The 23967-nt window shown below is 44.4% G+C and overlaps 1 protein-coding gene across 2 annotated transcripts; it reads right to left on the bottom strand.

Moving 5' to 3' along the window:
- UBL7 (ubiquitin like 7) lies at positions 1 to 13225 on the bottom strand. 2 transcript variants are annotated; one of them, XM_045449098.1, is made up of 11 exons: positions 13098 to 13225; positions 11300 to 11512; positions 10369 to 10500; positions 7243 to 7325; positions 6351 to 6435; positions 5767 to 5824; positions 4572 to 4705; positions 4263 to 4312; positions 3854 to 4021; positions 3162 to 3284; positions 1 to 248 (listed from the first exon to the last, which is right to left on the bottom strand). In XM_045449098.1, the coding sequence occupies exons 1-11, from the start codon at positions 13183 to 13185 to the stop codon at positions 111 to 113; spliced, it is 1272 nt and encodes a 423-aa protein (XP_045305054.1). In that variant the 5' UTR covers positions 13186 to 13225; the 3' UTR covers positions 1 to 110. The 2 variants fall into 2 exon arrangements, with proteins under 2 accessions (XP_045305054.1, XP_045305055.1); XM_045449099.1 differs by having other exon boundaries at positions 10369 to 10488; positions 13098 to 13224.
- Between the last annotated feature and the right edge of the window lie 10742 nt (positions 13226 to 23967).

Raw genomic sequence — 23967 nt, 5'->3', positions numbered from 1 at the left:
GAAGGTCAACCATCAGATGTATTGGGGAGAGGAGAGATGGGGCACCTTCAGGAGTGCCTCCACGGGCAGCCGCCTTGGCAGTTTGCTGGGGGGTCAGGAGGAGCAGGAGTTCACGGGGCTCCTCCGGCAAAGATGAGCTCCAGGGCCGCTTGGATGTCGCCGCCAGTGGCCTGCAGGGCCCGCAGACTCAGCTCATCGTCCTGGATGCCCATGTCGCGCAGCTGCTGCAGCTGGGGCTGCCACTGGCTCTGCAGAAAGACAGGACAAGCGGAAGCCGTTAGCTGGGATCCTCAGTAGACTTGCTGGGGTCTGCTCTCTCAGGGGGAGGGACGAAGGTTGGTTCCTAAGGCAAAGTCGCTGATGTGAAGTTGCGCAGAACACAGGGCTTCTAGGAAGACTACCAGAGGGCCTTGAGAGTTTAGAGAACAAACGAGAAGTTTTCCCAATTAAAAAAGGAAAAATTTAACATAAGGATCAAAAAAGAAGGCACAGATTACTCACTATCTAAATTTTAAAAAATTAAATTACTTTCTTTCTCCTGCTCTATGTATAGACAGACAGACACATACACACAGATGGGGGGAGGGGGTACATTTTTAAATTAGTTTTGTTTTTGAGTGTGATGCATAGTGAAAAGTTTCCCTCTATCCACTCCCATACCCACCCCAGAGAACCTACTTTACTTATCTTTGAGAAAATACAAATATATATTCCCGTAGCTACTCTTTTCTTAGACCCTGTTCTACCCTCAGCACCTGCCTTTTTTCCAACATAATTAACGTAGCCTGATGACCTCTCTTTGCCACTAGAGAGCTTTTTAATAACTGTACAATATTCCAACTCATACATGTCTTGAAATGTACCATAACTGAGCTGTTTCCAACCCTTCGCCACTACAAATGATGCCAAGGTGACGGCCTCTGTATAAATGTCGTTTTCTACATGCACACACATAACTCCAGGAGAAATTCCAAGAAATGGGGCTGGAAGGAATCATGGCGTTAATCAGCACTTCCTTTCCACGAAGAGCCTGTTCCTGTCCTTTGCCCATTTTTCTATGGAGTTGTTGGTCCTAAATTACTAGAATTCTACACACCAGGGAAGTTTTGCCTGGTATGTGTTACAGACTTTTTCCCTGTTTGTTGTTGGCCTTTGGTCTTTGCTTCTGGTTTGGTGTGGTTTCCTATGCAGAAATCTTCACTTTTACAAACTCAGAATGTATTACTGTTTATGTAATGGCTCCTGGATTTTGACTCTCAGCTACAAAAGGCCCTCTCCACTATAAGGGTTTAAAGAAATTAACCCACATTTTCTTTCTTTCTTTTTTTTTTAATCTTTTTTTTTTAAGTTTTTTTAATGTTTATTTTTGACAGAGAGAGAGAGGGGCGCCTGGGTGGTGCAGTCGGTTAAGCCAGGTCACGATCTCGTGGCCCATGAGTTCGAGCCCCGCGTCGGGCTCTGGGCTGATGGCTCAGAGCCTGGAGCCTGTTTCCGATTCTGTGTCTCCCTCTCTCTCTGCCCCTCCCCCATTCATGCTCTGTCTCTCTCTGTCCCAAAAATAAATAAACGTTGAAAAAAAAAAAAATTAAACAATGACAGAGAGAGAGAGAGAGAGAGAGAGAGAGACAGAACATGAGCGGGGGAGGGGCAGAGAGAGAGGGAGACACAGAATCCGAAGCAGGCTCCAGGCTCTGAGCTGTCAGCACAGAGCCCAATGCAGGGCTTGAACTCACGAGCTGTGAGATCATGACCTGAGCCGAAGACGGATGCTCAACCGACAGAACCACCCAGGCGCCCCCCACATTTTCTTTTAGTACTTTCAAAGCTTTATCAATATCTCTACTTCATGAAGGAGGAAGTGCACAACTTAAGGAAGACAATGTGCTCACTCGTGGGAAGAAGGCAGTGGGGATGAAATGCAAATTCAGAGAGGCAGGCAGGCAGTGAGGTGTGGAGGGTCTTTCAAAAACCACACAAACCAACTTGGTTGGTCAGGTGGAGCCAGTGAAAGTTCTTGAGCTGGAGAGCAGAGTGAGCAGGCATCTAGCTGGGGAAGATGAAGGAATGGAAAAGACAAGCTGTCCACAGACCCTGCTCCTATTCCCCTCACTGTCCACTGGGACCACACAGGTTTAGAGGAAGCCACGGGAGCTTGAACCCTGTCTTTCCCACTTGATGGCTATATGACCCTGGACCAATTCCAGAAATGACATTCACCCCCAGGCTCAGGAAACAGAGTGGAAACAGAGTGAAGGAAACAAAGGAAACAAAGTGTTTGGAAACAGAGTGAAGGAAACAAAGCAAAGGAAACAGAGTGAAGCAGACAGCTCATGCACAGAGACATGCAATAAAACGTTGGCTCCTACGGTCTTCCACTTAGTTGCTCGAGTGACCTTTCTATGAAGCAGAGCAGCCATGGTGTCATTCCCCGCTGAAACCTTCCTTGGCTCCCTGGTGACTACCGGATCAAGTCTGGTCTCCTTCCTCAAACACTCAGGGCTGTCACACTCAGGGTCCTGCTCCCCTGTTCTCTGGCTCCGTCTGAGGATCTTCTCCATGAGGACACTGCCTTCTGGCCTTGCAGGCTCGGGGATGTCACATGTACCTCCACACATTTGCTCCAACAGGTGGCTGCTTCTACCTGGACACCATCCTCCCAAATACCCCTTTCCTGTCTGGCTAACCTCTAACCAATTCTTTGATAATCAGTTCAAACGCCCCTTCCTCAGAAAAGTTCTGCCTGACCCAGGCCCTCACTTGAAGCCTGGGCTGGGCTTCTCGCTCTACTGCTCCCGTTTCAATCTCCTGGTACCCCTCCACGGCAGAGATGATGATGGCTCACCTCTGCCCCAGGAGCTGGACCCAGATTTGGTATTTCAGTACTCAATACTCAGTCAATGCTCACGGAATGAATGAATGACTCTTTGACTAAAACAGCCATTAAGTGTCCCAGCCACACAGTCGGTGGAGTCAGGCCAGGGCCACAGGGTGCAGGACTGGAAGCCACAGGGAAAACTGCCCTTGCTGGGAGCATCCTCTCCTGTCACACCGCCAGGCACCAGCTGTTCCTAGGGCGAAGAAGGCCCTCTAGAGAGCAGAAAGAAGCTCCGTATTCAAAGTAACCAGGCAGCCACATGGATACCGGAGTGGGGAAAACTGACCTGAAGGCTGGGCTGCCCAGAGGCCTGCAGAGCGTGCTGTAGGGCTTGGCTGAAGAGATCGTTGGTGATGGGTGTCCCTGACTGGACACCAGAGGACATTGGTGAGGTCCCTGAGGAATGGCCCTAGAGACAAATCAGTGGTTAGTGCCACCCTCAGAGCCACCTCAATCTTCCAGTACATACATGAGACCGTCACGGCACCCCATCGTTGGTCCCTGGGGTACCCAACTACTGCCTCCCAATAGACACCTACGTGGGACAACCACACAGGGGTGCCTAAAAGCTCGCTGAGGCCAGAAAAGATTCCATCCTCTTCTGCCCAGGGAAATGGAACTGAGCCTCTGACCTAGCCTAGGACCGCAGCATTGGGAGAGATGGCCTTGGCAGCTAGAGTGACCATTACCAGGAACGCTTAAGCCGGTGACGGCTGAGACCTGTCAAGGATGAGGAAGGGCACACTACGCGAGGGGAGGTTCTGAACGACGAGGGGAGGAATTCTGAACTGTACTGCACCCCGGATGCTAAGCCCTAAAGGCAAGTCAGGGAGAGGGTGACCGGGCTGCAGTGAGAACCCCACCAGGGTTCCAGGAAGACTTCAGCTCAAACCAGATCTAGCACCAGGGTCAGCAAAGGTAAACCCAATGTACTGCTGGGGAGCTTCTCCCCTGGGGGCCCGGCCCCCATCTTCATACCTGGGTGCCAGGAGTCGGCGTGTGAGAGCTGCTCTCCGGAGTGCTGGCCAGGGCCAGGGCAGTGGCCAGCTCGCTCTGGGTAATGGGCCGGGGGCCAGCAGCTCCACTGTACCCCAGGGAGGCTGGGCGGGAGCTGGGTGTGCTGCTAGAAGGCGTGGACCTGGAGGTCTGGAGAAGGGAGGTGCCCAGGATCAGGGAAGTGGCACTGAGACATTCCCAGATGAACCCCGCCCCCATGGCAGGAACAGAAGGAGCCTCCCCAAGCTGCCAGGTTCAGAAAGGAATAGTATGACGTAGATTGGCCACCAGAGGGGTTAAGACCACCCCCCGGCTTGGGTGTGCCAAGTCCCAGGGAGAGGCGCATCCCTGGCACCATCTCCTCTAAATGGCAAGCAGCCAGGCCACTTACTGGGTGAAAGTCGTCCTCATCGTCAGAGAGCCCTTCAAACAGGAAGCCACCTGGAGGAGGGAGAACAGATTTCGGGAGGAAGAACAGAAAGGCACAGGCGTAGCTCCAGAATCTCAGTTCAGATACTCTCCAAATTCACATTTTCATCTCTCCCCTTGGAAAATTACAGGACAGATGCACTCCCTGACTCAAACCAAGAGTTCCCGAGGAACGCCCTCTGCCAGCGCTATACATAGCTGCTGAGTAAAGCAAATCCCTGGGCCACTGCCGGCTCCCGAGGGGGCCTACGTTACGCTTTCTGGGGCCTACCTGGCATGTCCCGGTACGAGCTGGAGGGCATGCTCCTCGAAGAGGAGTCAGCTCCTGGCAGTGGGGTGCTACCCGCCACCGAGTGCAGAACCAGGACGATGGCATTGACCAGGGCTGGGTGAGCAGGCACCAACCTGGGACAGAGGCAGGGAGAAACACAAGGGTGACTAAGAAGGAAAGAGACCCCTCAGCATGCCAGCAGTTCTGGGTGCCCCTCAAAACAGCTGCATTCCCTTGCCTGACTTTAAATTCCTTGGCACCTCCCACCGGTTGGCTCTGTTCTCCTGCCCTGCCCTCAGCAGCAATGGCAAGGCCGCCAGTCCTAGGGTCCACTGCCAATGCTTCACCTTCCCCTCTGGCAAGGCATGATAGGACATGCACAGCCAAGGCGGCTCAGGGGTCTCTCTCTAGTCTCATCTCCGTCACTACTTTCCTGGATGACCTCTGTCAGGTGCCTTCTCTTCCCAGGGTGGAGCTGTTTTCTTCACTTGCAAAATAAGGTCTATAACCTGTACTGTCCCTTCTAGTTCTAAAATTTTAGGGATCAATGCTCCTGCATCTTTCCCCATCTTAAAATATTTTAAAGGCTCAGGGCACCTGGGTGGCTCCGTTGGTTAAGCATCCGACTTCGGCTCAGGTCATGATCTCGTGGATTGTGAGTTCAAGCCCTGCATCAGGCTCTCTACTGTCAGCATGGGGCCCGCTTTGGATCCTCTGCCTCCCTCTCTCTTTGCCCCTCCCCTGCTTGTGCATGTGTGTGTTCGCTCTCTCACTCTCTCTCTCTCAAAAAAAAAGCATATATATATATGTGTGTGTGTATATATATATATATACACACACATATATATATATACTTTTATATATATATATGTATTTACATTTATATATATTTTTACATATATATATATATTTTAAAGGCTCTCCAATGTCTACCGAATAAGCACTGAACTGAGCCCGGCTGCAAAGCCACCTCCCTCAGAACCCTGCTTCAACTCCGCATCTCCACGTGTCCTGTCCCTGGGCTTGGTCGGTCTACTGGGAGCCCCTGCTCTTTCTCACCTGCTGACATACTTAACAGGTAGACTTTGGGAGAGATGGGATTGGGCTCTAAGAACAGAATCTGGGGTGACGATTAGGTTTCTGGCCCAACCATGAGGAGACACAGGGTACCCTTTAATAAGATGGGTAGACTTACGTATCAAGCATGCTGGGATCAGCGAAGACAGAGAAGAGGTCCTTGTCCTGGAGAACACCTGAAGGAGAACAGGGCTCACCTCAGAGACTCTTCCTAGTCTAGGAGGGTATGAAGAGGCTTTAGGCCTCAGAGCAACCAGTTCAACAGGGACACAGGACCACAGAGCAGCTCTCATGAGAAGGGGAGGAAACAAAACACCAAGAAGCACAACCCAAGTGTTCTCCACCGTGTTCCCCACTCATCACCTCCCTCTGCACTTAGGTCACATGCTGCATACCGACACATCAGCCTCTCTTCCCCATATGTCTGGGTTCCTCCCTTGGCCACCAAAGTGTGTAGGAAGTCTTCCCTCCTGGGGGCAAAATGCTGCCCCCATCTGGCAACCTACCATCTCATTTATGATGTTAGCTAGGCCATGATTTCTCAGCAGCACTGACCGCTCTTGGAGGGCTGGGTGTATGTAACACATCTTGGTTACCCCTCGCCCCAACAAGACCAGTGGTTCTTCACAAGATGGTAATTGCCTCTCCCTGTTTCTCCTTCTCCAACAACTCCTGTTTCCTCAAGCTCAGTCCTGCACTTACCGAGGGCAATGGGGTCACTGCTGAGACCTGGGGTGGCCACAATGATCTGATCCAGAGATTCCTTATTGCTGAGCATCTTAAAGACCTGCAGGAGAAATGGGGGTGGGGGCAGGGGCGCTGAGCACTCAACCAGCTCAATCCACTCAGCAAACACCTGCACGCTGCTGAAGTGCTTCCTCCCTCTGTGTGCTTGCATGCACATCACCACAGTGGAACAATAGCCCCAGGAAACACATGAACTTTTTTCTCTAAGATTGTAGCTTACTGGAGGGGAAACAAACAATTTTTAACGAAAGCAAGACCACGGTAAACCTTCAATCTCTAGTCCTGTCCCTCATCTGTAGTTCTAATGCTTCCAAGATAAAAGCTCTCTTTGAAAGCCCAATGGCAAACGTTCTTCTAGGTCCCAAAAGCCCTTTTCAATCTCTGTAAAATTATCATTTCATATGCATATATGTCGGGAAGTTTGCAGCTCTATTAATTCTGCTTATCAACTCTCCTACAGAAAGACATCAGCACATTTGCCCAGTGAGAAAATCCAGGGAAGGAGCAGTGGGCAGGCAGTTCAGCAAAAGTCAAAGAATGACGCCCGGCAGAAACAGCATGTGGATCCATTGGCTGTAACTATACTCATTCCGTGAGGCCAATCCAATATCAGGAGAGGTAGTATCATTCCCACGAGAGGAAATCAACAAGACCTAGCTGACAGAGCCTGTTTGGGGGATGATAGGGTTCTACTGAGACCCACAGACACGACAAAAACTCCCCAAGGAACTCTTAGTAGCCATGGTAACAGGCTTCCAGCTCCCACTCGACACCACTCACCAGCGTTCACACCCTCTCCTGCCATCCTGGCAAGAGTCTGGGGCAAGGGGCCTCGGCACACACTCACCGCCTCCCTGTAGGAGGAGCTGCTGTGCAGGGCAGTGTGCAGCACCCGGAACTCCCTCAGGGCAGCCACTCTGTCCACAGGCTCTGGGGACAAGACACTCAGTTACCTACAACCCGGCCCTGTCCCTGCGGCAGATGCAGAGCATCATCCAGCGTGTTCCCTCAGCACCCCACAAAGAACATGAGTGCCCATTCAGAAAAACCCACTGATGCCACCACAGATGGGAGAACCACACCCTCTTTGGAGCAGCTCCAGTACACAAGGCAAACAAATTCAAGTTCAGGTGGCAGTGGTGGATCTCAGCACCTGAAAGAGACCGCTCTGATCAATATCCCACTGCGGGAGTTCTAGACTTGTTACATTTGAAAAGGAGGAATGTATAGCCAACTCTGTAGACTTTTAGACAGCGATTTAAAATAAGAACCAAAAGCCATCTGAACAATATGGAGCAATGCTGACACAATATGTTAAGAGAAAGAAATAGAACACGAAGTTGTACATATGTTCTCTAGTAAAACTCCGTAAAATGTGTCAGTGTGCACGTGGTCCAAGGCTGGAAGGGGACAAAGGGGAGAAGAGAACTTAGGGAGGGTGGCAGGACCAAGGCTAATTGTTTTCTCTGTCATATTTTCTTTTAGGCTTCTATATTATTTTTAATCTTAAAATATACATATATATAAGAACCAAGAAAAAACACTGTACCCCTTAACCTTGTTATCACCTACGCCCAACAGCAAACGTTTCACTGGGACTCAAAGCTCCTTCCTGATCTTTGGACACTATGATTTGTACATATGGGAAAGTTTAGCCGTTGGCTTAGTTTTAATTGGTAAAGCAGATGTTTTCTAGGAGAAGGTATTCTAAGCTTCAGTGAGACTGTGTGCAAAATCATGGGAGAATAAAAGAATGAGGTGCTTTGATGGAATCCCGAGTCATTTTTTTTTTTGTAGCCAGGGCTCACGGTACACGTCCCTGCTCAAACAGCAGGCTAAGTAAGATCCTGAAGAGATCCGTAACCTGCCACAGAGAACCATCAAAGGGATCCAGGTGGGAAGGGAGGGACTGACAGGTTCTCCTCCTACAGGCGCTAATCTAGTGGGAGACCCAGAAATGTGCTTCCTTTTATAAGAGCACTCAAAAATAAAATATCCAAAATGCCACCGCGAAACCGTTTCTTTTCAGATCTAAGTTTATTTTCACCCCGCAATAAAACATGCACGTGTTTCAAAGATAAAACTCCAGGCCAAAGGGAGGAGGAAAAGGACTCTTAATATCTGAATCCAGTCATCAGCTAAGAGCTGTGGTTGTCTCTGTAACATCTCTGAGCTAATCTCTACCTCACTCTTTGGAAGTGGGAAGCAGCCAGCCCAGTGGAAAGAATGTGGGCTCTAGAGCCAGGAAAACCTGATTCACATCCCAGCTCTTGCATTAATTTTCTAAGTAGGTGACCTTGAATAAATACCTTTTCTAACTTTCCTTTTCTTCATCTATCAAATGCTAATGCTGTTACCTGGCCTGCAGGTCTAATGATTAAATGGGATATCAAAGAGAAACAATCTGGCTTGAAGAAGCAACAAATGTTACTTTCCTTCTGTCAGTGCCCTCCAGCCAAAGACGAGAGGGGCACACCTGCAGTGGACCAAGTTGGGCTCACTGCTCTGTACAAAGGGAAGGATGCGCACCACGAGAATTGGGGGTATCGCCATACGATGATGTTACAGAAGATTTATAGGATTTGGGATTCGGCTGGGGGATCGGGGGTGGGGGGGGCGGTTTCAAGAAGTAGGGTTTTGTTCTGGATTGAACGCTGTCAGGAAGTGGGGGTGATTTTATGATTGGATAGCTAATAATCCTTAGCTAGAGGAAAGAAAACTAGAGCGAGGCCAACGCTGTAACTGGTAAAGAAGAAACAGCCGCTCATAATAGCCAGGATGGAGGGATATTTGGTCACTTCTGTGATGTGAACAACGCTCAGGGCTTTGTCTCTGTTCAGAAATGAGAGGGATCTTATTTTTGTCTTGATCCATTATAGTCTCAGAGTGAGTGGCCTTACAGGTGTTGGCGATCTGTTGAAATTGTTCACGTGTCAAGGCCTAGCCAAGGGCCAGGCCAACCCTTGAATGTCAGAGACTGCCTTTCTCTTTCTCACCTCCCATCAGTAGACAAGAGATCTTTTTGTCCTTGATGTTTAGAATTGAAAAGAGGGGATATTTCAGACTGATAACCAATCACGGCAGTCACGAACATTTCAAAAATATGTCAGATGGGCAGTTTAACAAACCTCTTTTACATAGCTTAGCTTTATCCCTGGGGACACTTTTAAAACACAGATGTAAAACTGAAATTATGAATGCCAAGCAGCACCTTTTATTAATAAATCAAAAGGGCATTCGAGGTTTTGTGAGTGTTCTCCAAGAGCTACTTTAGTACTGTTCAAATATTTTCAAGCTTCAGGAAAATAAACTACCAGTACAGCAGAAGTGAGCTGTCCAGGGCCACTTGTGGGAAGATTTGCTACAGCATTAGGAGAGCACAGGGAGTTTCAGCTTTTTTCTAGTAAGAACAACAACAAAGAGATCCAAAGTTCACTGAGAAATAAACCGTTAATCTAAAGAAGTTTAAAGAGACACACGCTCCCTACCCCCACTAGAATACAATGGGTAATGAACTTAAAATGTAGAGAAACAAGTCCCCTTCTGTTAGTGGTGTTGGCAGCAAGTAGATCAAAACTGTACTCTATTGGGGCGCCTGGGCGGCTCAGTCAGTTAAGCGTCTGACTTCGGCTCAGGTCATGATCTCCCAGTCCATGGGTTTGAGCCCCGCGTCGGGCTCTGTGTTGACAGCTCTGAGTCTGGACCCTGCTTTGGATTCTGTCTCCCTCTCTCTCTGCCCCTCCCCTGCTCGTGCTTTGTCTCTCTCTCTCGAAAATAAAGAAACATTAAAAAAAAAAAAATCAAAACTGCACTCTATTACCAATGGGACTAATCCACTATGTAATAATAGATATCCTCCATCACTATCTCAGTAACTCACTTCTTGTTCCACCCAGGCCAGGCCTCAAGAGCACACAGACCCTTTCGGTGTAGATATTACAGAAACTCTGCTTGTCTAAGGGCCCTTACTCACCTGGTTTCTGATCAGGCTCGGGCCAGGACTTGCGCAGAACATGGACTGTGGACCCAGGTTGGATGCCGTAGAAGTCAAGGGTCTGGTCATCTTTAAGCTTCCGACCACAGTAGATCAGATCTAAAAAGAGAACTGTCCATTTATATTATATTCTTCAAAACAGTGTAGATAGTTTCTGCCCCTAAGAAACTTATCTTGATCGGATAGCTGGAGAAGGATACGTGCTTTAAAAAGTACTCTTTATTAATAAATACATTTTAGTAACAAATTATTAGCAAGTACAACTCATAAAATACAGAATCTATGCGCAGGTAGGCTCTAGAGCTTAACATCATGCTGACTGATATTTAAATGAATGGGAAAATGCAACAAATAAAAAGGATGAACCCAGTGTTTTTATGACTAAGAACATACTTTTTGCCAGTTGGACACCTCAGCTATTATAAATTACGTTTATGATATAATTTAACATTATATTTAAATTCCCTCTTCCTCCACCTAGAATACCCTTACCATCTTCCTTTCCTTTATTTACTGCCTTCCCTCTAACCAACCAACCAAGCAAAAACACAAATCCTTCTAATTATCCTTTAAAACCCATCTCAAATGCCATATACGGGGGGCCTCCCCCAACAAGCTGCTCCTTCCTTAGCGTACCCCAAATTCTTGCTCTTTCAGGGAAAGAATTTAACAATGTCATGGTTAAGGAGCTCTGTGATAAAGGAACTCAGTATAATGCGCAACTGAAATGGCAACCAATAGTTTTATTTCATGGTTTGTGTTTCTATTCACCCAACTACCATTAACTTCCCTGGACCATTAACATTATGAGGCAACAAATCCCAAACTCTTAATTTACCCTTGTAATTCCCGAAGTATCCTCCCCCCAAGAGAGAGCAGAGCAGCAGCCCAACCCGTTTCAGAGACTCACCAATCAGCTCGGGGTCTGGAACAGACTCCTGGAGTTTTCCAGCAATGAGTTGCTTCAGAAATGAAATACTATAGCCCCCCAGTGAGTATTCACCCAGCTCTGACTCCGGCAACTGAAGAACAGACTTTGGGGCAAGTGGCTGGTCGGCCAGCTTCACCGCCAGATGCCAATCTGAGAGAGACATCCTCTCTCTTTCGCGCTCTCTCTTTCTCCCTGTAAAGGAACAGAGCCTTAGTGGTTAAAGGACAGACTGCCACCCTACGCCACCCCCACCCCACCAAGGGGCTGAATGAAAGATAATTCATTGTGACATTGTTGGAAAAACACAGGGTGCAACATCAGGAAGCCAGAACTAGAATCTGGGGTCCTTTCTATACCCATCCTACGATAAACAGCAAAAATACTTCAGCTCGCTAGGCCTCGGTTTCTTTTTCTTTAAAGTGGACATAAAAATGGTATGTCGTGAGGTTCAAATGAGATCATCCAACCCCCTCCCTTACATACACTCCTTATTTCCAATTTTCTTCATCAACTCTTGCTTGAACTGCAATAGCTTTAAAACAAGCCCCTGCCTCTTGCCTCTCTTCCTATCAAATATCCATGCTGCCACCCAACTCATCACTATTTTTTTTTCAATTCAGTATAGCTAACAAACAGTGTTATATTATTTTCAGGTGTACAGTCTAGTGATTCAATAATTGTGTACATTACTCAGTGCTCATCATGCTAAATGTACTCTTAATCTCCATCACTATTTCACCCATCCCCCCCACCCACCTCTGTTCTGGTAACCATCTGTTTGTTCTCCATAGTTAATCATCACTTTAAAACACAGATCTTATCAAAACATTCCTCTGCTTAGGACTCCTCCAACGACTCCAAACCACTTCTGTGAATAAGTCTATAACTCCACAGCCTGGCTTATGACAACATTTGTTTTGTTTTCTGTTTTGTTTTGTTTTGTTTTATGACAACATTCTTTCTGTTCCCTCTGCCAGCCTTCCTCCCCAACAGAGCCCTGCCCTGCCCTAACCTCCCCAGCACGTCCACCCCCAGGAAGCCTCCAGTCTTAACAAACATCTCCCACTTTATATCTCTGTTCATCTGCTAACTCTGCATGTATAATTCCTCCTCCTCCCTCTGGCCTCTTAGCAAACTACCAAGACCAACTCAAATACAACCTTCTCTGTCCCCTCTCTCCTTCCTCTGTTGTTCCCACATACCCTCAGGGCAAAGGGTTACAAATATCTATATACTTGTCAAACCCCAGTCCCCAACGCCTTCCTGAAGGCCCCTGGTAGCAAAGACTAGAATTTTTGCCTTTATTGTCCCAACGCTTGGCAGATGTGGGTCCCCAGAAAATGAATCAGAAACTCTGAGGGTGGAAGAATCCTCCAAGGCAAGCCCTCGTTATAATCATTATTGCTTCCAAAGAGGCCTCTAGTAGGGAAGCTAAAAAAAAAAAAAGGCCGTGTGGCTTTGAAGCTGCACAGCAGACCCCAAGGCATCCTCAAGGTACCGATCTCCAGGTTTATGAGAAGGAAGGAAATAAATAGGTCTTTTTATATACCATATCATTTAATCCTCACAAGTGTTCCTTGAGGCAGGCATTACCAACTAAACATTAAAGACAAGGGAACCGTGACTCAGAAAGGTGAAGTCACCGGCCCAAGGTTACAGACAACTAATGGTGGGGCAGGAGCACTATCTCTTAGGTGACGACCCCACCACTCCCACGGAACCAGCTAACTAATGGGCACATGTCGAGCCCGCGCGACCCGGGGCCCGGAGCCCTCACCCGTCCCGCGGAAGGAACCCGGCCGCAGAGCCGCCGGTGTAAACACACTCCGGTCCTCTCGCCGGAAACCGGAAACCCTGCGCTGCATTCTGGGAATTGCAGTTTCTGCTTGCGGTCCCGTCCCTTCTAAATCCCCTGCCTGCCGGTGGCGCTAATTGCAAAGCTTCCGGTTCTGGGGTGGGCGTGGCTTCCGAGCCCCTTGAAATTTCCCGCGCTGGTCACCGCTGCGGCTTTCGCGGGTGAAAGACCTGGTTTGTGTGTGCGTTCCAGGGCGCGAGTTGCGGGAGGTGGGCCTGGCGCCGTCCCCAGAAGCATGCAGAGTACTCCGGCGGTGCTGGGTTGTTACTGCGCCGCCAGAGGGAAGGCCCCTCCCGGATCCCCTCCTGCTCCGACGCTCGCCACCCGCCTTCCCTAGCGGCCTCTTCAGACACACCCAGTGGTACCTTGCGGCCCTCCCCTGGAAAACCGAGGGCTCTCGGATGAAGGCATCTTCTTTTGCGCTTCTCGCAGCCAGTCTACCAATGAGGCAAAAGCAGGAACGGAAGGACGACTCCCTCTAAACGTGGGTCCGCTGTTAAGTCGGAATCCTTGCTTCACCATGCAGTGGTGAGGTTTATATAACAGTCATTCATAGAATCAATTTGGAGAGGGGAATTTCCACTGAACTGTAATAGAGAAACTGCATATTTTAAATGCATGGTTAGAATTGGTTTGCGTTTGCACAGAAATTAGAATCAGCGCTAAAATGTTGAAGAAGGTTACTTTTTTTTTTTTAAATCTTAGAGCGAGAGAGAGCGAGGGAAGGGAAGAGATAATCTTGGGCTCGGCTCGGAGCCCGAGGCAGGACTTGATCCTATTACCCTGGGATCATGACCTGCGCTGAAATCAATAGTCGAGTGCTCAACCTGCTTAGCCACCCAGGCGCCCCAAGAGGGGCCACTTCTAATTGGATTCTATTTGAGAATTAATTCAAGGACTAAGGAAAGCAAAAGAACAGGCGAATATAAGTGAATGAGGTTGATCATAGCAGCTGAAGGCTGATCTGGTGTGCACAAACGTAGAAGTGTAATTCTAGAACATTCTAATGTAAGCCTGGGACTGGGGCAGCAACTGAGCGGGATAGCTTGTCTGAGGAGAGCAAACCACAGGGTCTGGAAGGGCCTAACATTGCAGGCAGGGACCCCTCTGCTTTTCTGATATGTTATGTGGGAGATTTTCAGAAAGTCTGTCAGTCTGTTTTCAGGCTGAAGTCCACATTCCTTATGGCTGTTGCCCTACCCATCCTACCCATCTTTAGATATAACTCCTCAGAAACCCTGCCTAACTAGCCAGGTCTCTTTAGGCTCCTGCCTCTCCTGTCTACTAAGGTATTGGTACCTGAACCACATATTTTAGTGTTTTATTAAGTTTTGTTTGATACTATGTTGTAACTGCCTGCAGAAGACAGGGACCCTGTCTTCATTTTGTTTTCCTCAAAGTGGAGCTGAATATACTAGGTGCTCAAGAATTTGTTTTGATTGATTTCATGATAATTTCCATAGAGAAATGAACAATGACTGTCTTACCCACACTTTATCTTCAGCAGTGGACCAAGGCCTGGCACATAGTAGGTGATAACAAATAGATACTGAATGAGTAATTCAGGCCAAAGCTATTTACCAAATGTGGTTGTCTTGCTGTGGCTTGTTCCTCCCAGTAAAGGAGATAATCTGCTCTGAGTTCTGAATCATTACAATGTTCAGAAACACTGTAGTGATAAAGTATTTAAAAAAAATTTTTTTTTAATGTTTATTCACTTTTGAGAGACAGAGACAGAGTGAGCAGGGGAGGGGCAGAGAAAGAGGGAGACATAGAATTGAAGGAGGCTCCAGGCTCTGAGCTGTCAGCACGGAGCCCGATGCAAGGCTCGAACTCACGAACTGTGAGATAGTGACCTGAGCCGAAGTCAGACACTTAACCGACTGAGCCATCCAGGCACCCCCGTAATGATAAATTATTAAATGAACAAATGAAGGAAGGAATAACCTAGGACCAAACAGGTTCTTTGGGAGCCCATTTAGCAGGTAGATGCTGTGCTCAGAAGTAAGGGTCAGATTCTAGATAAAATTAGAAGCCTGGACACAAGATAAAGATGGAAGACCAGACATGTAGTAAAAAGGAAAGTGTCCTGACCCAGTCCTTCAGCCAACCCATATTTGAAGACATTAGTACCCTCGCTAGTTTTCTCTGAGAAAGTGGTGGACGAGTGTTCATTAAGCCTTCAGAAATTATTTGGCCCAAACGTTAACTATTAGAAAACAAATTATGAGTATGCACCTTTGCATTTTTTAAATTAATTAATTTTTTAAGAGAGAGAGGGAGAGAGAATCTTAAGCCCCACACCTAGCACAGAGCCTGATGTGGGGATCATGACCTGAGCTGAAATCAAGAGTCGGACACTTGACTGATTGAGCCACCCAGGCATCCCACATTTGCATTTTTTGTATTTATTTTGAGAGAGAAAGTGCGAGCCAGGGAGGGACAGAGGGGGAGAGAGAGAGAGAATCCCAAGCAGGCTCCATGCTTAACGTGGAGCCCCACATGGGGCTGCATTTTTAAAATAACTTTTTTCTGTTTATAATATTCATATGGGGATTTCTGGCAAGATAACAAATGAAATCTCTGTAAATACTCCCACTACAAATAAATGTGTAAAATAGTACACTTACTAAAAATCACATAGCTGTGATCACAGGAGAAGTGGGAAATCCTCAAACACCAGAAATGAAGGGGCAACTGGAAACAAGGCAATGAACTTAAAAGCTGATGAGCAGCTCTCCAGAGTGGTGGTCCTGGGAACCTTGCTTGGAGAGTTTTAACACCAAAAGACTGAGCTCCTCAGAGATAGAAACTGACACCATGGCATGAAATTGAAACCTTTAAAAATTTTGCACCCTATGTCAAAGGGCAAACTAAAAAACGAAACAAAAAACCATGCGTCAGCACTAAGAAAAGACAGGAAAAGTTCTCTCTGCTTGGCTCTGAGGGCAGGATAGTAAAAGACGAGCTGATGTGTGAAAGAATAGTCTTACCTTAGAATTTGAAACCCCAAGTCTATAATTTGTGCACGTTTATGGTCAGCCTTTCCCAGAAACATCCAAAATGGGTGGTAGGGTCTGCATTTTAACATACAGTAACAGTAGTATATGATGTCCAGTGAATATAAGATATATAGTATATAATGCCTCAGAAACTGAGGCACTATTAAGAGACTCAAGATTCTGGTGGCAAAGAGTAACTTTGTAGCTGGGTGGCTGACTTAAGTTGATGAGGCTGAGCTCTACTATTTAATGAGGAGGGGAAAGGCAAATAACATGTCATTTGAGTATCTACAACTAAAAATTTTTAATCTAGTTTATTCTTTTACAAAAGGTAGCAAAGTCCAGATCTATAGGAATAAAAAATATAAAGACTACAGAAATGGAGGCGCCTGGGTGGCTCAGTCGGTTGGGTGTCCAACTTTCGGCTCAGGTCATGATCTGGCAGGTCGTGAGTTGGAGCCCCGCATTGGGCTCTGTGCTGACAGCTCGGAGCCTGGAGCCTGCTTCAGATTCTGTGTCTCCCTCTCTCTGCCCCTCTCCCACTCATGCGCGCACGCTCTCTCTCTCTCTCTCTCTTTCTCTCTCTCTCTCAAAAATAAGTAAACATTAAAAAAAATTTTTTTAAAGACTACAGAAATGAAAATAAAATCAGGTTGCTCAAAGTGTTATCTTGATTAAGTATTACCTCAAGTTTTGTTAAGTCCACTTTATTTAGAAAGAATTTGTATACAATAAAACCTACCCTTAAAACAAATGATCCTGGGGCTGTTGGTAAAGCAAATATAAATCCTCTTCAGAGCAACACTACCAAAACCCATGCCATCCAACAAGAAAGAAGAAAGCTAAACTGAAGATTTCACGCAAAGAATTAGCAGACATTCATGGAAATGAGCCATTGTAAGAAAGAGCAGAAGAACAAAAAGGAGTCACAACAACAAAAACTTCAGATATTAGGAAGTCAATCTTAGAAAGGGACATAAGAGGTGCTTGGGTGGCTCAGCTGGTTGACTGTCTGTTAGTTTTGGCTCAAGTCATGATCTCAGGGTCGTGGGATCAAACCCCACGTCCAGCTCTGCACTAATGCACTAAGCTCAGAGTCTGCTTGGGATTCTCTCTCTCTCTCTCTCTCTCTCTCTCTCTCTCTCTCTTCCTCCCTCCCTCTGCCCCCTTCCCTGCTTGCTCTCTATTTAAAAAAATAAAAAGGGAAATAAAATAAGCAAGATAACCCATAGCTATATGGTCAACTAACTTCCGACAAAGCGGGAAAGAATTTCTGATGGAAAAAAGACAGTCTCTTCAACAAATAGTGTTGGGAAAACTGGGCAGCAATGTGCAGAAGAATGAAACTGGACCACTTTCTTACACCACACACAAAAATAAATTCAAAACGGATGAAAGACCTAAATGTGAGACCGGAAACCATCAAAATCCTAGAGGAGAACACAGACAGCAACCTCTTGGACTTCAGCCATAGCAACTTTTTGCTAGACTCATCATCAGAAGGAAACAAGCAAAAATGAACTGTTGAGACTTCAAGATAAGAAGCTTCTGCACAGCAAAGGAAACAACCAACAAAACTAAAGGTCAGCCTACAGAATGGGAGAAGATAATTGCAGATGACATATGAGATAAAAGGTTAGAATCCAAAATCTGTAAAGAACTTATCAAATTCAACACCCAAAAAACAAATAATCCATTTAAGAAATGGGCAGAGGACATAAAATAAGCAAGATAAAATTTATTAAAGACATTAAAGAAGATATCAAGGCTTTAAGAAAGAGTAAGACATGATGAAAAAAGAACAGACATATTTGTGAAGAACTTTGAGAAATAACTGTTAATTTATTCCTTGTCAAGAATGTGTATTGTGCAGGGTACCTCAGGGGCTCAGTCAGTTAAGCATTAGACTCATGATTTCAGCTCATAGTCTCAAGATTCATGAGCTCAAGCCCCAAGTTGGGCTCTGTGCTGACAGCACGGAGCCTCTGTGGGATACTCTCTTCTTCCTCTCTCTCTCTGCCCCTCCTGTTCATTCTTGCTCTCTCTCAAAATAAATAAATACACTTTAAAAAAGAATGTGCATTGTGAATATCCTTCCATTCGGTGGCTTGCTTTTTTACACACTTAAGGGTGTTTTTAAGAATTTTTTAAAAGTCCAGTTTATGGGGGCTCCTGGGTGGCTCAGTCGGTTAAACATCTGACTCTAGGTAATGATCCCATTGTTTCATGAGTTCGAGCCCCACATAAGGCTCTGTGCTGACAATGCAAAGCCTTCTTGGGATTCTCTCTCGCCCTCTCTGCCCTTCCCCTGCTCACACTGTCTCTCCTCTCAAATATAAATAAATAAACTTAAAAAAATCTTTTTAAAAATCCAATTTATGGAATTTTATTTTGTTGGAGAGTGCTTTTTATGTCCCATTTAAGAAATCTTAGCCCTAATTTTGAAGCTATTTTCCTTTTATCTTCTGTAACTTTTATCTTTCATATTAAGTCTGTGATTAATTTCAAATTAGTTTTTAGGTGGGAAGTGAGATAGGAATCAAGGTTTTTATTTTACATATGAGTATCAATTGACCTAGCACTACTCTTTTTTTTTTTTTTAATCCCGTCCCCACTGAATTTCAGTGGCAGCTTTGTCATAAATAAATAAGGTGACTGTTTTGTATGGGTCAATTTCTGACTGTATTCCGTCTCACTGATGTGTTTTCCTCTCCCTGTGCCAATACCACATGACTTGATTTCTGCAGTTTCTGAATAGGTCTTGATATCTGGTAGCATACATCCTTGAGATTTGTATTTGTTTTGTCTTAAGATGGATCTATTATTAACTTGAATAGTTCCCTGTATGCTCAAGTTGTCTTTGAGAAGATGACTTTTTTTTTTTTTTTTTTGAGAGACTGAGAGAGAGGGAGGGGCAGAAGGAATGGGAAACAGAGAATCTTAAGTAGGCTTGGTGCCCAGCATTCAGCCCAATGCAAGACTTGATCTCCCACAACTGTGATGAGATCATGACCTGAGACCAAATCAAGAATCAGATGCTTAACTGACAGAGCCACCCAGGTGCCCCAACTTTTTCATTTTTATTTAAAAGTTGTTCTTAAGTAGGCTTCACACCCAGTGTGGAGCCCAGTGTGGGACTTGAACTCAGGATCATGAGTGAGATCAGGACCTGAGCTGAGATCAGGAGTTGGATGCCTAACTGACTGAGCCATCCAGTTGCTCATTTTTATTTTAAAACAATTTGAAGTTTACAATAAAGTTGCAAAAATAATACAAAATAACTTGCTTTCAACCTTCACCTAAAGCCCCAATTGTTAACATTTTACATTTACCTTTTCATTCTTTTTCATCCTCTCTAGATATATATTCTCCCACCTACATCCCAAGCCATTTGAAGGCAAGTTGCAGATATGATGCCCCATTACTCTTAAATGTTTCAGAGGGTATTTCCAGAAAACAAAGACATGCTTTCCTACATAGCCACAATACAACCCGTCAGAATCAAGAAATTAATACAGTACTACCATCTACCATTAATCCACAGATGTAATTCAAATTTCAACCGCTCTAGGTAGATGGAGGCTGATCACCTCATTGCTGTTTTCATAAATTATGTGGGAAATGTTGACAGTGTGTCCTGTCATTAATCCAAACAGCCTTGGTTTATTTTAGTAGAGAATTGTATTTAGAATCCAAGTTTAGATGCTAGGTGTGTTTATTGCCACTGGGATGTCATTATTTATATGTCAGTGGACATATATGAATATTTACACACGCAAACCTACTCGTCTATATTTCTATTTCATATATGTATATGTGTGTGTGTACGATATGTAAATAAAAATTATATGGGGTTTTTTTCATCACTTTTTAAAATTATTTTTTAAATTTACATCCAAGTTAGTTAGCATATAGTACAATAATGATTTCAGGAGTGGTTTCCAGTGATTCATCCCCTATGAATAATAACCAGTGCTCATCCCTCTTACCCATTTAGCCCATCCCCCCTCCCACAACCCCTTCAGTGACCCTCTGTTCTCCATATTTATGAGTCTCTTCTGTTTTGTCCCCCTCCCTGTTTTTGTATTATTTTTGTTTCCCTTCCCTTATGTTCATCTGTTGTGTCTCTTAAAGTCCTCATGAGTGAAGTCATATGATGTTTGTCTTTCTCTAATTTCACTTAGTGTAATGCCCTCCAGTTCCATCCACATAGTTGCAAATAGCAAGATTTCATTCTTTTTGATTGCCAAGTAATACTCCATTGCATATATATATACCACATCTTCTTTATCCATTCATCCATGGATGGACATTTGGGCTCTTCCTATACTTTGGCTATTGTTGATAGTGCTGCTATAAACATTGGGGTGCATGTGTCCCTTCGAAACAGCACACCTGTATCCCTTGGATAAATACCTAGCAGTGCAATTGCTGGGTCGTAGGGTAGTTCTGTTTTTAATTTTTTGAAGAACTTCCATACTGTTTTCCAGAGTGGCTGTACCAGGTTGCATTCCCACCAGCAGTGCAAAAGATACCGTCTTTCTCCACATCCTTGCCAACATCTATTATTGCCTGAGTTATTAATTTTAGTCATTCTGACTGGTGTGAGGTGGTATCTCATTTTGGTTTCAATTTGTATTTCCCTGATGGTGAGTGATGCTGAGGATTTTTTCATGTGTCTGTTAGCCATCTGGATGTCTTCTTTGGAGAAGTGTCTATTCATGTCTTTTGCCCATTTCTTCACTGGATTATTTGTTTTTTTGGGTGTTGAGTTTGATAAGTTCTTTATAGATTTTGGATACCAACCCTTTATCTGATGTTGTTTGCAAATATCTTCTCCCATTCCATCGGGTGCCTTTTAGTTTTGCTGATTGTTTCCTTCACTAGGCAGAAGATTTTTATTTTGATGAGGTCCCAGTAGTTCATTTTTGCTTGTCTCCCTTGCCTCCAGAGACGTGTTGAGTAAGAAGTTGCTGTGGCCGAGGTCAAAGAGGTTTTTGCCTGCTTTCTCCTCGAGGATTTTGATGGCTTCCTGTCTTACATTTAGGTCTTTCATCCATTTTGAATTTTTTTGTGTGTATGGTGTAAGAAAGTGGTCCAAGTTCAATTTTCTACATGTCGCTGTCCAGTTTTCCCAGCACCATTTGCTGAGGAGACTGTCTATTCCATTGGATGTTCTTTCCTGCTTTGTCAAAGATTAGTTGGCCATACATTTGTGGGTCCGTTTCTGGGTTCTCTATTCTGTTCCATTGATCTGAGTGTCTGTTTTTGTGCCAGTACCTTGCTGTCTTGATGATTACAGCTTTGTAATACAGCTTGAAGTCCTGGATTATGATGCCTCCAGCTTTGGTTTTCTTTTTCAGGATTGCTTGGCTGTTTGGGGTCTTTACTGGTTCCATACAAATTTTAGGATTGTTTGTTCTAGCTCTGTGAAGAATGCTGGTGTTATTTTGATAGGGATTGCATTGAATATGTAGATTGCTTTGGGTAATATCGACATTTTAACAATATTTGTTCTTCCACTCCAGGAACATGGAATATTTTCTTTTTTTGTGTGTCTTCTCAATTTCTTTCATAAGCTTTCTATAGTTTTCAATGTATAGATTTTTCACCTCTTTGGTTAGGTTTATTCCTAGGCATTTTATGGTTTTTGGTGCAATTGTAAATGGGATAGATTCCTTGATTTCTCTTTCCGTTGTTTCATTATTGGTGTATAGGAATGCAACTGATTTCTGTGCATTGGTTTTATATCCTGCGACTTTGCTGAATTCATGAATCAGTTCTAGCAGTTTTTTGGTGGAATCTTTTGGGTTTTCCCAAAAGAGTATCATGTCATCTGCAAAGAGTGAAAGTTTGACCTCTTCTTGGCTGATCTGGATGTGTTTTATTACTTTGTATTGTCTGACTGCTGAGGCTAGGACTCCCAATACTATGTTGAATAACAGTGGCAAAAGTGGACATCCCTGTCTGTTCCTGACCTTAGGGGGAAAGCTGTCAGTTTTTCCCCATTGAGGATGATATTAGCGGTGGGTCTTTCATACATGGCTTTTATGATCTTCAAGTATGATCCTTCTATCCCTACTTTCTTGAGGGTTTTTATCAAGAAAGGATGCTTTATTTTGTCAAATGCTTTCTCTGCATCTATTGAGAGGATCATGTGGTTCTTGTTCTTTCTTTTACTGATGTGATGTATCACATTGTTTTGCAGATAGTGAACCAGCCCTGCATCCCAGGTATAAATCCCACTTGGTTGTGGTGAAGAATTATTTTAATGTATTGTTGGACCCAGTTCGCTAGTATCTTGTTGAGGATTTTTACATCTATGTTCATCAGGGAAATTGGTCTGTAGTTCTCCTTTTTAGTGATCTTTGTCTGGTTTTAGAATCAAGGTAATGCTGGCTTCATAGAATGAGTTTGGAAGTTTTCCTTCCATTTCTGGTTTTTTTTTTTTTTTTTTGGAACAACTTCAAAAGAATAGGTGTTAACTCTTCTTTAAGTGTTTGGTAAAATTCCCCTGGAAAGCCATCCAGCCCTGGACTCTGGTTTTTTTGGGAGATTTTTGATTACTAATTCAATTTCTTTACTAGTTATGGGTCTGTTCAAATTTTCTATTTCTTCTTGTTTCAGTTGTGGTAGTTTATGTTTCTAGGAATTTGTCCATTTCTTCCATATTGCCCATTTTATTGGCATATAATTACTCAATATTCTCTTATTATTGTTTGTATTTCTGTTGTGTTGATTGTGATCTCTTTCACTCTTGATTTTATTTATTTGGGTCCTTTCCTTTTTCCTTTTGATCAAACTGGCTAGGGGGTTATCAGTTTTTTTAATTCTTTCAATGAACCAGCTCCTGGTTTCATTGATCTGTTCTACAGTTTTTGTTTGTTTGTTTGTTTTGGAATTTTTTGTTGTTTTTTGGTTTGGTTGGTTTTGATAGCATTGATTTCTGCTCTAATCTTTATTATTTCCTGTCTTCTGCTGGTTTGGGGTTTTATTTGCTGTTCTTTTTCCAGTTTAAGGTGTAAGGTTAGGTTGTGTATCTGAGACCTTTCTTCTTTAGGAAGGTCTGGATTGCTATAGACTTCCCTCTTATGACTGCTTTTGCTGTGTCCCTGAGGTTTTGGGCTGTGGTGTTATCATTTTCATTGGCTTCCAGGTACTTTTTAATTCCTCTTTAACTTCTTGGTTAGCCTATTCATTCTTTAGTAGGATGTTCTTTAGTCGCCAAGTATTTGTTATCTTTCCACATGTTTTTCTTGTGGTTGATTTCGACTTTCATAGTGTTGTGGGTATGCACGGTATGATACTGATCTTTTTGTACTTGCTGTAGGCTTATTTATGTCCCAGTATGTGTTTTATTCTGGAGAATGTTCCATGTGCACTCAAGAAGAATGTGTATTCTGCTGCTTTAGCATGTAATGTTCTGTATATATCTATTAAGTCCATCATGTCCAGTGTGTCATTCAAAGCCACTGTTTCCTTGTTGATTTTCTGTTTAGATCTGTCCATTGCTGCAAGTGGGGTGTTGAAGTCTGCTATTTTATGGTATTATTATCAATGAGCTTCTATATGTTTGTGATTAATTGACTTATGTATTTGGGTGCTTTCAGGTTGGGAGCATAAATGTTTACAATTGTTAGATCTTTTTGGTGGATAGACCCCTTAATTATGATATAATGCCCTTCTTCATCTCTTGTTAAAGTCTTTATTTGAAAATCTAGATTGTCTGATATAAGTATGGCTACTCCAGCTTTCTTTTGGTGACCATTAGCATGATAGATGGTTCTGCA

Source organism: Leopardus geoffroyi, chromosome B3 (assembly GCF_018350155.1).
Source record: "Leopardus geoffroyi isolate Oge1 chromosome B3, O.geoffroyi_Oge1_pat1.0, whole genome shotgun sequence".
NCBI lineage: Eukaryota > Metazoa > Chordata > Mammalia > Carnivora > Felidae > Leopardus > Leopardus geoffroyi.
The sequence above is the reverse complement of the archived record's forward strand: the minus strand, read 5'-3'. Positions and strand labels throughout refer to the sequence as shown.

Excerpts from the sequence above, each read along its gene's own strand:
- UBL7 (XM_045449098.1), bottom strand. The coding sequence starts at position 13,185 with ATGCAGCGCAGGGTTTCCGGTTTCCGGCGAGAGGACCGGAGTGTGTTT. Across the intron at positions 6,436-7,242 it reads GCTCCTCCTACAGGGAGGCG|GTCTTTAAGATGCTCAGCAA; the intron begins GTGAGTGTGTGC and ends TTTCTCCTGCAG. Across the intron at positions 4,706-5,766 it reads GATCCCAGCATGCTTGATAC|GTTGGTGCCTGCTCACCCAG; the intron begins GTAAGTCTACCC and ends CCTCTGTCCCAG.